This window comes from Zingiber officinale, chromosome 2A (genome assembly GCF_018446385.1).
Source record: "Zingiber officinale cultivar Zhangliang chromosome 2A, Zo_v1.1, whole genome shotgun sequence".
NCBI classification, from domain to species: Eukaryota; Viridiplantae; Streptophyta; class Magnoliopsida; order Zingiberales; family Zingiberaceae; genus Zingiber; species Zingiber officinale.
Genome location: NC_055988.1, coordinates 60733167 through 60745148, shown reverse-complemented (window position 1 = coordinate 60745148; position 11982 = coordinate 60733167). Strand labels below are relative to the sequence as shown.

General features: G+C 38.2%; 1 protein-coding gene across 1 annotated transcript; it reads left to right on the top strand.

Moving 5' to 3' along the window:
- Window positions 1-9393: 9393 nt before the first annotated feature.
- LOC122043677 (zinc finger protein ZAT18-like) lies at window positions 9394-10351 on the top strand. Its single transcript, XM_042604278.1, has one exon. The coding sequence runs from the start codon at window positions 9394-9396 to the stop codon at window positions 10009-10011; it is 618 nt and encodes a 205-aa protein (XP_042460212.1). The 3' UTR covers window positions 10012-10351.
- The last annotated feature ends 1631 nt before the right edge of the window (window positions 10352-11982 follow it).

Sequence of the window (11982 nt, the reverse complement as noted above, 5' to 3'; positions counted from 1 at the left end):
AGATAAGCATGGCTAGGAGACGTACTACCCGAGCAGACGAGACACCGACTCCACCAGATCTGACCCAGGTAGTCACCGATCTCCAGCGTCAGATCACGGAGCAACAACAGCTGATCACTACGCTAATGGGTCAACAAGGAACTCCTACCACCCCACCAGTAAATCAGAATGGGTTGCCCGTCGTGTCAATAGTTGCACCAGTACCACCGGTTGCCCCTGCCCCAGTGGCTCGACAGGAAACCTACTTGATACAGTGGCTGAGGCTGAAATCGGAAAACTTCTCGGGTACTTGCGAGCCATGGGATGCCCAGGCCTGGTTCAAGACAGTAGAAAGCATAGTGGAACTACTGGACTGGCCCGAATCGGAGAAGATCAAGTGCGTATCTTTCTACTTTTCCGGAGACGCGAGAATGTGGTGGGAAAGAGTGAAAACAAAGAGACAGGTTAATCTGATGAACTGGATGGACTTCGAGACAGAGTTCTTCGAGGAGTTCTTCCATATGCAAGTGACGAACCGACACTATGACGAGTTCACCGAGTTTCGACAAGGTGACCTATCAGTAAACGAAGTAGTAAAACGCTTCAACCGTTTGGCACGCCTATGTCCAGAATTGGTTCGCACAGAAAGAGAAAGGGGCAGACTGATGTTAAAAATGCTTCGACCCAAAATAGCACTGAACGTGGCCGGCGGAGTTAATAGACCTCAAACTACAGAGGAATTGGTCAGCAGTGCCCTCATCACAGAACATTATCAGAATGTAATGAATGGAAATAAGAGTCAGGGCCGAACAGAAGGACAGAAATCCTCAAGTAATAAGACAAGCTGGAAAGGGACCTCCATTGGAAAAAGGAAACAATGGGACAATGCAAAAGGTGGCTCAGTGAATAAGCAACCGAAGTACCCCCAGTGCACTATTTGCGGAAAGCTGCATTCCGGAGTATGTCATAAGGGTACCAGAAGGTGCTATAGTTGCAGAGGAGAAGGACATCTTGCCAGAGACTGCACCAACCAGCTCCAGGCACCACCCCAGCAGAACAACCAAAACAGGAATACCCCCTCACAACTACATCAGATGCAAACTACTATTGAAGGAACACTGATCAGCCAAGGGAGATTGGAAGCTCCACCAACTACAACGAACGCTAGGGTTTTCTCGCTTACTAAGGAGGATATGGCAAGCGCCTCTACTATCGTCACAGGTCAGTTACCTACTTTTAGTCAATATACCAAAGCTATATCTGATGCTAAAGGAGAACCAATGTTCGAAATTATTGGGAAACCGAGAGATATTACTAGTCAATGGATCGAAAATATTTCTGGGCAGCTCTCTACTATGACCATAGCACCCACATTATTCGATAATCTATTAGAGAAACAAACCAATGACCAAAGTCTCCAAAGGATTAAACAAGAAACCCTAGAAGGAAAGAATGACGGATTCTGGATCGCGGACAATGGAATATTATACCTCAGGGATCGATTATGTATTCCCGAGGATTCGGAGTTGCGAAGAAGGATACTAGAGGAAGCTCATTCAACACCCTATGCAATGCACCCAGGATCCACCAAAATGTACCAATATTTGAAAAAGAAATTTTAGTGGTCCGGTATGAAAAGAGATGTGGCTCAGTATGTCGGTACTTGCCTGAACTGTCAGAGGGTTAAAGCAGAACATCAGAGACCGGGGGGATTACTGCAGCCTGTCGAAATCCAGAATGGAAATGGGAAGATATCTCTATGGATTTTATAGCAGGGTTACCCAAGACAACAAACGACTATGACGCCATATCGGTAATTGTGGATAGATTAACTAAATCCGCCCATTTTCTAGCAATCAAAATGACTTATTCGATTGAGCAACTGGCTCAATTATATGTCAAGGAAATTGTCAGACTACATGGGATCCCGAAGACCATTCTTTCAGACAGAGATGATCGTTTCGTTTCACATTTCTGGGAATGCATTCAGAAGACTCTCGGTACGAAGCTATTGTTCAGTACTGCCTTTCACCCTCAGACCGATGGACAAACAGAAAGGGTTAATCAAGTGCTAGAAGATATGTTACGGGCATGCGCATTGGACTTCAAGGGAAGTTGGAGCCGATATTTATGCCTGACGGAATTTGCCTACAACAATAGTTACCAGACTACTATTGGGATGATACCTTACGAGGCTCTGTACGGGAGGAAATGCAGATCCCCTATATGTTGGTACGAAGGCGGCAAAAAGAAGGAGATGGGATTCCAGACCGAGTTCCTCGATAACACCACTCAGGCTATACAGAACATCCGCCAACGAATAGAAACTGCTCAGAGTCGACAAAAGAATTATGCGGATAAGCGACGAAGGCCATTGGAATTCAGTGTTGGAGACTCGGTATTTCTCAAGGTAGCTCCTATGAAAGGGGTAATGAGGTTTGGTAAGAAGGGAAAGCTAAGCCCACGTTATGTGGGACCATACCGAGTTCTGAAAAGAATCGGCAAAGTAGCTTATGAAATAGAGTTGCCTCAAGAGATGTCAGCCATCCACAATGTGTTCCACGTCTCGATGCTAAAGAAATGCATTCCGATCACGGATCAAGTAATCGAACCACGGGCAGTACAAGTGCAAGAGGACCTAACTTACGAGAGCCGACCAATTCAGATATTGGATCGAGATGTCAAAAGACTAAGGAACAAGGAAGTACCCTTAGTAAAGGTTCTATGGCAAAACCAACGATACGAAGAAGCCACGTGGGAACGAGAAGATGATATGAGACAGAAGTATCCATCGCTATTTTAAGTTCGAGGACGAACTTTTTATGAGGTATGGGGTACTGTAACACCCACGAAATTATAAGATAGGTATATGAATATTTTTTTCCTTATAGCATAGAATTAAAAAGAAAAAAAAAAAGGAAAATGAAAATCTAGAATAAGAAGAGGTGAGGTCAAGGATTGAAACTTGAACCTCCCACACTTGATGAAGATAAATTGATGAATAATAACCATTAGGATAAGGAGAAGTAATTGGATAGAAAGGAATGAAAAATGTAGTTAAAGGAGAAAAGAGAGCTAAGCAAAAAGAACAATAGAAAACCAAGTTGCTTACCTTCTTTTCCCTCTTGGTTAAGAAAAGGGAGCAAGCAAAAGAAGGATTTACTACTCCCCTCCCTCTCTCTATTTTCGTGGGAATTAATGGAGTGGGGGAAAAGAGGAGTTGGGGGAATGAATGGGGACATGTCTCATTGACAAAGGGATAAATAGGGTTAGAGAAGAAAAACAAAGGATTTAATTCATTTTCTTCTTCCTCCTTCTCCCTTCTTCATTCTCACCGAACCAAGAAACCCCTTTCCTCTCCTCATACCAATTTCTAAGTTAAGTTCTTCTCCAAGAAAACTAATTTCCGAGAAGGAGATTTCAAGTTCTAGCCCTTACAAGCAAAGGAAACAAGAGGAGGTACAAGAAGAAGAAGCTTCCACCTTCCTTATCACTAGAACACTTTTCTCTCTAAGGAAAACCACAAGCGAAAGGATGTAAGTTCCCCTCACCTGTGGTACAATAGCTCTTATTTTCTATGTAGATTCGGTCACATAAAAAGATAAGAAAACATTATGAAGAAATTCTAACCAAGATAAGACAAAGGAAGGATCTAGAGAATGAAAGGACCTAAAATTAATATGCTTGATATCTCTCTTGTAGCATGTATTTTATGGTAAGGATTTATCTATGTTAAAATGTTTGGTAGAACATAGATTCATAAGTATTCGACCATGGTAGAACTAAGGGCCTAGGAGAGCTTTAAGTTAAAACTAAGTATGCCAAGATCTCCTTAAGATAAGATATGAAACTATTACGATATGCCCATGATTATTTGTTAAGTTAAATTTTATTTCATGTCCATGAAGGTTCGGTTAGGTTTAGATTTTTAAAGCCTAGGAGAATTTAAAGCAAATCTAAGATGCTCATGATCTTCTTGATGAAATGTTATGTAGCTAATCTAATGTGCTTATGTTAATTGTTGTATGGAAATTTAAATTCCTGCTATGTAACCTTCGGCCACTTCATGATTTAGGACTTAGGAAACTTAGAACCCAATTCAATCATGCTCATGTTATTCCTTGAAATGTTTGTTAAGAAAGTTGTTAAGGTTCTCATGTTTTTAGGGCACTTGAACCCTAATTTGAAGCACTACAAGTTTCGGCCACTTCAAGATTTAGGGCTTAGGAAACTTAGAACCTAACTCAACTATACTCATGTTATTCCTTGATATATTTGCTATGAAGATTGTTTAAGGTTCTCATGTTTTGGGGGCACTTGAACCCTAATTTGAAGCCCTACAAGTTTCGGCCACTTCAAGATTTAGGGCTTAGGAAACTTAGAACCTAACTCAACTATGCTCATGTTATTCCTTGATATATTTGCTATGAAGATTGTTTAAGGTTCTCATGTTTTTAGGGCACTTGAACCCTAATTTTAAACCCTACATGTTTCGGCCACTTCAAGATTTAGGGCTTATGAAACTTAGAACCTAACTCAACTATGCTCATGTTATTCCTTGATATTTTTGCTATGAAAGTTGTTTAAGGTTCTCATGCTTTTAGGATACTTGAACCTAAATTTTTAGTCCTATAATATTCGGCCATTACATGATGAAGGACTTATGAAACTTAGAACCTAACTCAACTATGCTTATGTTATTCCTTGATATTTTTGCTATGAAAATTGTTTAAGGTTCTCATGCTTTTAGGACACTTGAACCTAAATTTTAAGTCCTATAATATTCGGCCATTACATGATGAAGGACTTAGGAAACTTAGAACCTAACTCAACTATGTTCATGTTATTCCTTGATATATTTGCTATGAAGGTTGTTTAAGGTACTCATGTTTTTAGGACACTTGAATCCTAATTTTAAACCCTACATGTTTCGGCCACTTCAAGATTTAGGGCTTATGAAACTTAGAACCTAACTCAACTATGCTCATGTTATTCCTTGATATTTTTGCTATGAAAGTTGTTTAGGGTTCACAAGCTTGAATGATAGTTTTTAACCCAATGTATGCTTGAATAAGGTTCGGCCATGATAAGTTGTAAGTTTAAGTAACCTAGAACTCTACCTAAACTTGCTCATGATAGTTCATATGGTATAAGAAATGATGCTTACTTAGGGTTCACATGTTGAGATGAAGTTTTACCAAAAACCCAACCTATATGGTTCGGCCACTAAAGGACATTAGGGTTAGAGATCGAATTATGTTTTCCATGTATCTTATATGCCATGATTTTTTGAGATTTCTATGCTTCTATGTTTAATTATGCACACTTATGAACTATACATGATGGAAACCCTTATGTTATGGTGTGTATTATGTATGATGAAGCTATGTGCAAATTTATCCATGATATATGTGATGAGGTGTGTGCCCAATTTATGCATGAAATATATGATGTGCTGTGTGCCCAATTTATGCATAAAATATATGATATGCTGTGTGCCCAAATCTTTACATACCATTATGATGAGCTGTGTGCCCAAAAGTCTATATGGTATGATATGATAAGTGACACGATGTACAAGAAAAGATAAAAATCATGATATGTAAAAACATGCTATTTTACTTTATGTATGGCTTGTACCAAGGGTGGGCTCCATAAGCGCCCCGGGATCGATGGACTAAGAAACGGGCCTCGTTAGGGATGGGCTCCTAAGTGCCCCTAGGTCGATGGACTAAGAAACGGGCCTAGTATGTATGCCTTGTAGGGTTCAAGACTTGTTACCTTGGACCTACATAGGACGCGTGCATTTATGTATGTGGTACAAGCCGGGGCCCTAATCATGATAAGATTATGTTTAAGTATGTATATTATAAGTTTTCAAAGGACATATTGCATATGTTTTCATGATACATGTTTAGGAATTCACCTTGCATATACCATATGATTATGCCATGATATTTATGATGATGTTATGATATGTCAGGGTGCAATTGATGATTATGTTATGTTATGCCATGATACCTTACGCTTATGTTATGATATGCCATGATATGCTGCATGATATAATGAATTGCCTCCATGTGTTATGTCTTGTGATTTTGATATGTTATACGGTTTTTGTGAGTAGGAAAGGAACTTACTGAGCCATGAGTGCTCACAGCTTACTTTCTTGTACCACAGATAAAGGCAAGGAATGGATAAACTAGGGGAGCAGCAAGAGGGGCTAGAAGGATGTGTGTGGTAGTGTTGGCTAAAGGAGAAAGACCTGCTTTTGTTTAATAAGAACTATGCCTAGTTATGTTACGACTTTATGACTCCATGACATTTAATTTTGTGTTTGGGCATTATGACTTAAAAATCATGTTAAGTATGCTATGTGGTGTTATATGTCCAGGTGATTAGTCATGTTGATTTTAAAGAAAAGAAAAGTTTTTAATTTCTATAAATAAGACTTCCGCTGTAGCAAGTAGGTATGTATATGTATGTGTAAGTAACCCCCGTCGCCTTAGCAGGAGGAGCGGGGCGTTACAGTTTCACCACCTGGATTTTATTCACCTAGCTCCCAACTAGAATTTTCTTGCTTGGTTATCAACTAAGATTTCAGTTGTCTAACTTCACTCACTCGAACTTTATTACTGTCTAAATTTGCTCACTATAATTTTTTCATTACTTAATTTTACTCTTTAGATTTTTTTCACTGTCAAATAACCTGCTCTGCATACTTAATATCAATTCGTTAGATTATAGAAAATTTAACTTTAATCATAGTCATATATCAAAACTTTAGGTGAAATATTATACTCTTAGCATCAAAAGATTCAAGTTTCTATTGTGTATTTAAAGGAAGAGCATAATGATGTGAACCCAACGAGAGAGATATCTCAAGAACCCACAACGAATTGAAAACAGAAAGAAGGAAGATCTAAGTCGATAAGATGGATGAAAAGAAACCTCGACCCAATGCTTAGAAAAGCACGAACCTTGGTATAGAAGATGGAAGACGCCACAACCTTGGGATTGAGGTTGATAAGTCTTCGAACGCCACAAGGAGATGCTTTGATAAGTTCAAGTTCAATGAAGAACCAACAAGCGAGAGCCTCACCGTGTTTTAGATTGAAAAATATATCAAAGATACATGTGTGGTCGTCACCCCCTTTATTTATAGCTATAAGGTGACAAAAAAACCCTAAAAGGCCAAAAGAAAGCCCATTTAGTAAAGACCCATATAGACTACTTAGCCATTTTAAGCATATGACATTATTACAACCCAAATAAAGGTAAAAATGAGTCCAAATTGAGCCAACATATCCATACTACATAGATATGAGACTTAAATACTAATTTAGCTCATCTAAGGCTCGAATTAGGTTGACTAAGCCGGATGACTTGCTCTTGGTCAAACCTTCTTCAATAGTAGCTTTGGCCTTCACATCTTCAATTAGCACATTAAGTGCTTCCCTTCATCTTTTTAGCCCTAGCTCTTGTAATTGGTCCTCCATTGATGCATAATGGATCATCATTAATATCTGGAGTAGATTGAGCATGACCCATATCACTAGCTTGTTGTGCAACTTATTCTCTTTCATTTATTCCATCACATAAAATTGTGATGAAATGAATAGAGCTATTCACTCCTAGTTCGCATAGATCCAAATATGATTGATGAGTAAGTTATAACAAAGTTTGTATAAGTAAAATTGTGCAAATAATTGTCTGCCCTATATTATAATTGACCAAAGGGATAAGGTCAACTAGTCAAGTCAACTTTGAATGCTCTGAGTCTTGCACCACTTGATATCTGGCACGTCCTCTTGCCAACTTTGCTGAGCATAAAAAGCAACTAAGCCACTAACTCGTTCAATCAACCGTGTGCCAAGAACACAGTGCCTTTATTGGTTTCTTGTAATATTTAAATAAATATTTTCCCACTAAACATTAAAAAAATATTGAGTAATAATCAATAATAAAAAGCAGATTTGAATATATATATATATATATATATATATATATATATATATATATATATTAAATCACAAATAACGATAAAGTAGAGAAAAATTTTGAATCATAACTTTAATTTTACATACAATCTTCATATCTAAAAAATTTTATTTGTACTCCCTGTATGCAAAATTTTATTTGTATCAATTTTCTCGTACAAATATCATTACCTAATTACCCTTTAGATTTTTTAGGTATAAAATATCTAAAAATGAGTATAATTCTTCTTAAAGTCAGTACTTTATATTAAAATTGTCTCTCATATTTTTAGGTACAAAAGTTTTAAAATGAGTATAATTTCTGTTAAATTCAGCACTTTACACTAGAATCGAGTATATTTTCTATTAAATTGAGCACAATTTTTTTCCTACTTAATAAATTCCTCCTAAATTCAGTATTATTTAAAGAAAATCTAGTATATTTTTCATCCAATTAAGTATCATTTAAAGAAAATCTAGTATATTCTCTATCCAATTGAGGTGTAAAAAAAATCGTGCTCAATTTGATAGAAAATATACTAGATTCTAATTTAATATACTGAATTTAAGTGAAATTATACTCATTTTTAGATTTTTTATATCTAAAAATATCATGAGCAATTAGATATATATGATTAATTAGGGAGTGAAAATAAAAATTTTTACCAATGAAAACTACATGTAAAATTTTATTTATTTTATTTAGGACTACATACAAATTTTCTCATTAAATAACCTATTCGATAGATTGAATCTCAACATATATAATATATACCAATAATTGACTTTGCAGTGTTTATATGGCAATTTCTCATTGGCTGCCTATGGTGGGACAAAACCCTGCCTTCAAGGCAAAGCAACCAGAATTGATTAAACAAAAAAGAAGTCCTTCATAATTTAAAAAATCATTAAATCAGTACCATAATAATAATTATTTTTAAAAATTAATATTATCATAGATATAATTTTTAAAAATCAGAATCATAATGATAATTGTTGAAATTCAACATCGTGTTATTCTTTGAATGTAGTACCATAGTATAAAAAATAAAAAATAAAAAATAAATATGCTTTGGGAAATCTTAAAGTTAGGCGTGTTTTTAAAAATTTCATAATTTTGAGTGCCCTGGAGTGCATTGCTGATTTAATCAAGATTTAGTAGCTATCTCGATCACTTGACTGTAATTTAGCAACTGTCTAAGCCATATATAGAGGATACATAATTTGATAATTTTAAAAAATTAAGGCGTGTGATTTAGATATTTAGAAAACTTGATGGTTCAGTAAATTGCTTCCTAAAAAGTAATCTATTTTCAGTGACTACCAGTAATGAAAGTTTGATTTATTTTTTTTTATAAATTTGATAAAAACAGTAAAAGAAATTAAGGAAAACGCCAAGAATGTAACGAATTAAGGACCGGCCATTGTGGTTTCCATGCCACAATGGAAACGCGGTCGCGCACTCCGTGCCGTGACTCCTTTCCCGTCCCGCTCCTTCTTCCACTCTCCATCCACCGCCGACGCCATGCCAGGACGTGACGACTTCGTCACGTATCCATCCCTCTATAAGACTTGCACCCAATTGCATGCCCCCCATCGACGCTGCCCAATTCACACACGGAACGCCGTACGTTCACTGCAGATTGCATCCACTGCATGCAGTAATGGGGGGGCGAACATGGACATCTTCAGGAAGGCGGAGGCGGGCGGCGCGAGGCGCAAGTTCGAGTGCAGGACCTGCGGTCGGCAGTTCGACACGTTCCAGGCGCTGGGAGGCCACCGCACGAGCCACGCGCGGCAGCGGCCGACGGAGCCGCTAGCGAAGCCGCCGCAGAAGTCAAACCGGGTCCACGCCTGCCCTGTCTGCGGCGCCGCGTTCCTTTTGTGGCAGGCACTCGGCGGCCACATGCGCCGCCACCGGTTAGGAACCAAAGAAGATGGAGCTGGAGCAGCGGCAATGATGTCGCTGACGATGAGGGAGCAGTTGCAGTGGCTCGACTTGAATTTGCCACCGCTGGAGACCGAGTTGCAGCTCCAGTTCGCGACGAGCTGAGGATTAAGCTCGTCCTACAGCGCTTGATTCATTTAATTAGATACTTTTGCTTTGATCTCTTTAATTTCTCAGTAACTTCTACTTTCCCTTGTTTGGATCATTTTTCTCTTCTTGTGGCCTTATTTAATTGTCTTGATCGATCATGCCCTTTATAAGAACAGAACTTTAGAGTTTAGCAGTGCCCCCAAGGGGCTTGGCGCATTGAGAAGGATTGGGCGGTCACGCTTACGATATTCAAACTATTCGTGAGCTGAGACTCCTCGTTAGGAGTCTCGTGTTTTTCTCATTTAATTTGATAGTCGATAAAAAAATTTATGTACAATCAAATCGTCCACCTCCAAACTCAATCAGAAGGTAGGAAGATCTGGCAACCTGAGTTAGAAACAAAGAAAGTTTACAGTTTAGAATTTAGCAGTGGGATTAAGTTTATGTAAAATTACTTATCAGTTAAGCAGTTGAATGAAAGGCCAAGTCAGCTAGGTTTCTCTTTCTTCTTTCAAATTTTGGAAGTCAATATAAGATTTTAATTTATTAGTTATTATATTATGCTGATTACTAGTTTAGATGTTACCTATGCCATATATATCAGATTTTGTCATATAGCGAAAAGTAAAAGACCTAAAATTAATTTAAGTATACTTTTCTTGGTTAAAAATAAGGTTGTAAACGAGCTCAATCGAATTAAATTTTATATATTCAAGCTTATTTGATAAAGTAACTGAGTCAAGTTGAGTTTAAAATGAATAAAGTTGTCGAAATAATTGTTAAAACTTAGTTTAGTTTCTTTTTTACAAGCTTGGGTTTGGTATAAACTTGATTTGAACTTAGTTAGTTTATATGTTATTGAGCTTTCAATTGAAGTTTGTTTAATTGTTTGAAATTTTGACATTTTTAAATTTATTAGATTGGTTATTGAGTTTAATAATAAAAGATTGTTTGTTTATTTTAATTTTTTTATTTATTATGTTATAAAAGTTTTATTAATGAATATGATTCATAAATTTTATTGATAAATATTTCTCGTGAACATTATTCATGAATAATTTGATATTTTTGTGTTATGAATATTAACAAGTTATGCAACCATCAAAATGCAGCAATCACAAATAATAAATGCAATCCATGGTCACCCCTGACGTCAGTCAGCCACCTCACACGCGATGGTGATGTCGAGTGGGTAGGGCTATGCCAACTGTGCACTCTGCCATCACTAAACCTGAGTGATCGAGTGGATAGATGTTGTCGGAGTACACCTATCCTCCTACCAAAACATAGTGGGGAAGCCTAAGCTCTCATCTTCCTGTATCATAGTCAAGAGGAGGGATCCTTATTCGCTACCACGCTGCAATCACCACTACCCATGACCGGACCAGCGGAGCCCTGACGGAGCAAACTGTACACACCCTGCCTGATGTACCACTAATCCATGAGTGGTTGTGTGTGTGCAGATCATGTAACTAGCGATGTGCTTGTTGGTGCGGGAAGCATCCGACGATCGACCGTTGTTTTGATAATGGCAAAGGAATTCAAAGTTAAGTTGTTTTGTGATCTAATGCACTTGAATGAGTGTTTCAGGAAAGTCCTAGCTGTGGTTAGACAGGTGAAAAACCCTAGGGGGTGGTAACCCTAGGTCATAGAGGGTGGTAACCCTATGCGGAAAGTCTTGGCAGGTTGAGAGCTTCAGGCAAAAGTCCTAGGGGGGTAATCCTAGGTGGAAAGTCCTTGTGTCGCGAACCAGGTGAAAGACTGGACCAGCCGGGAAGCGGAAGTCCAGCAGAAAGTCCGGAAACTTCGAACGCTGAGCAAAAGCCTAGTCGATCTGGAGGATCGCACTGGCATCAGGTAAATCTCCTGAGTGGAGTAGGTGAGGACGCGTTCCCCGTAGAGGGAACAGTAGGCGTCGGGTCGACCTAGGATTTTCGGTTGGAAATCCGAAGTCAGACCCGGACAGTCTGACGACTGTCAAGATTA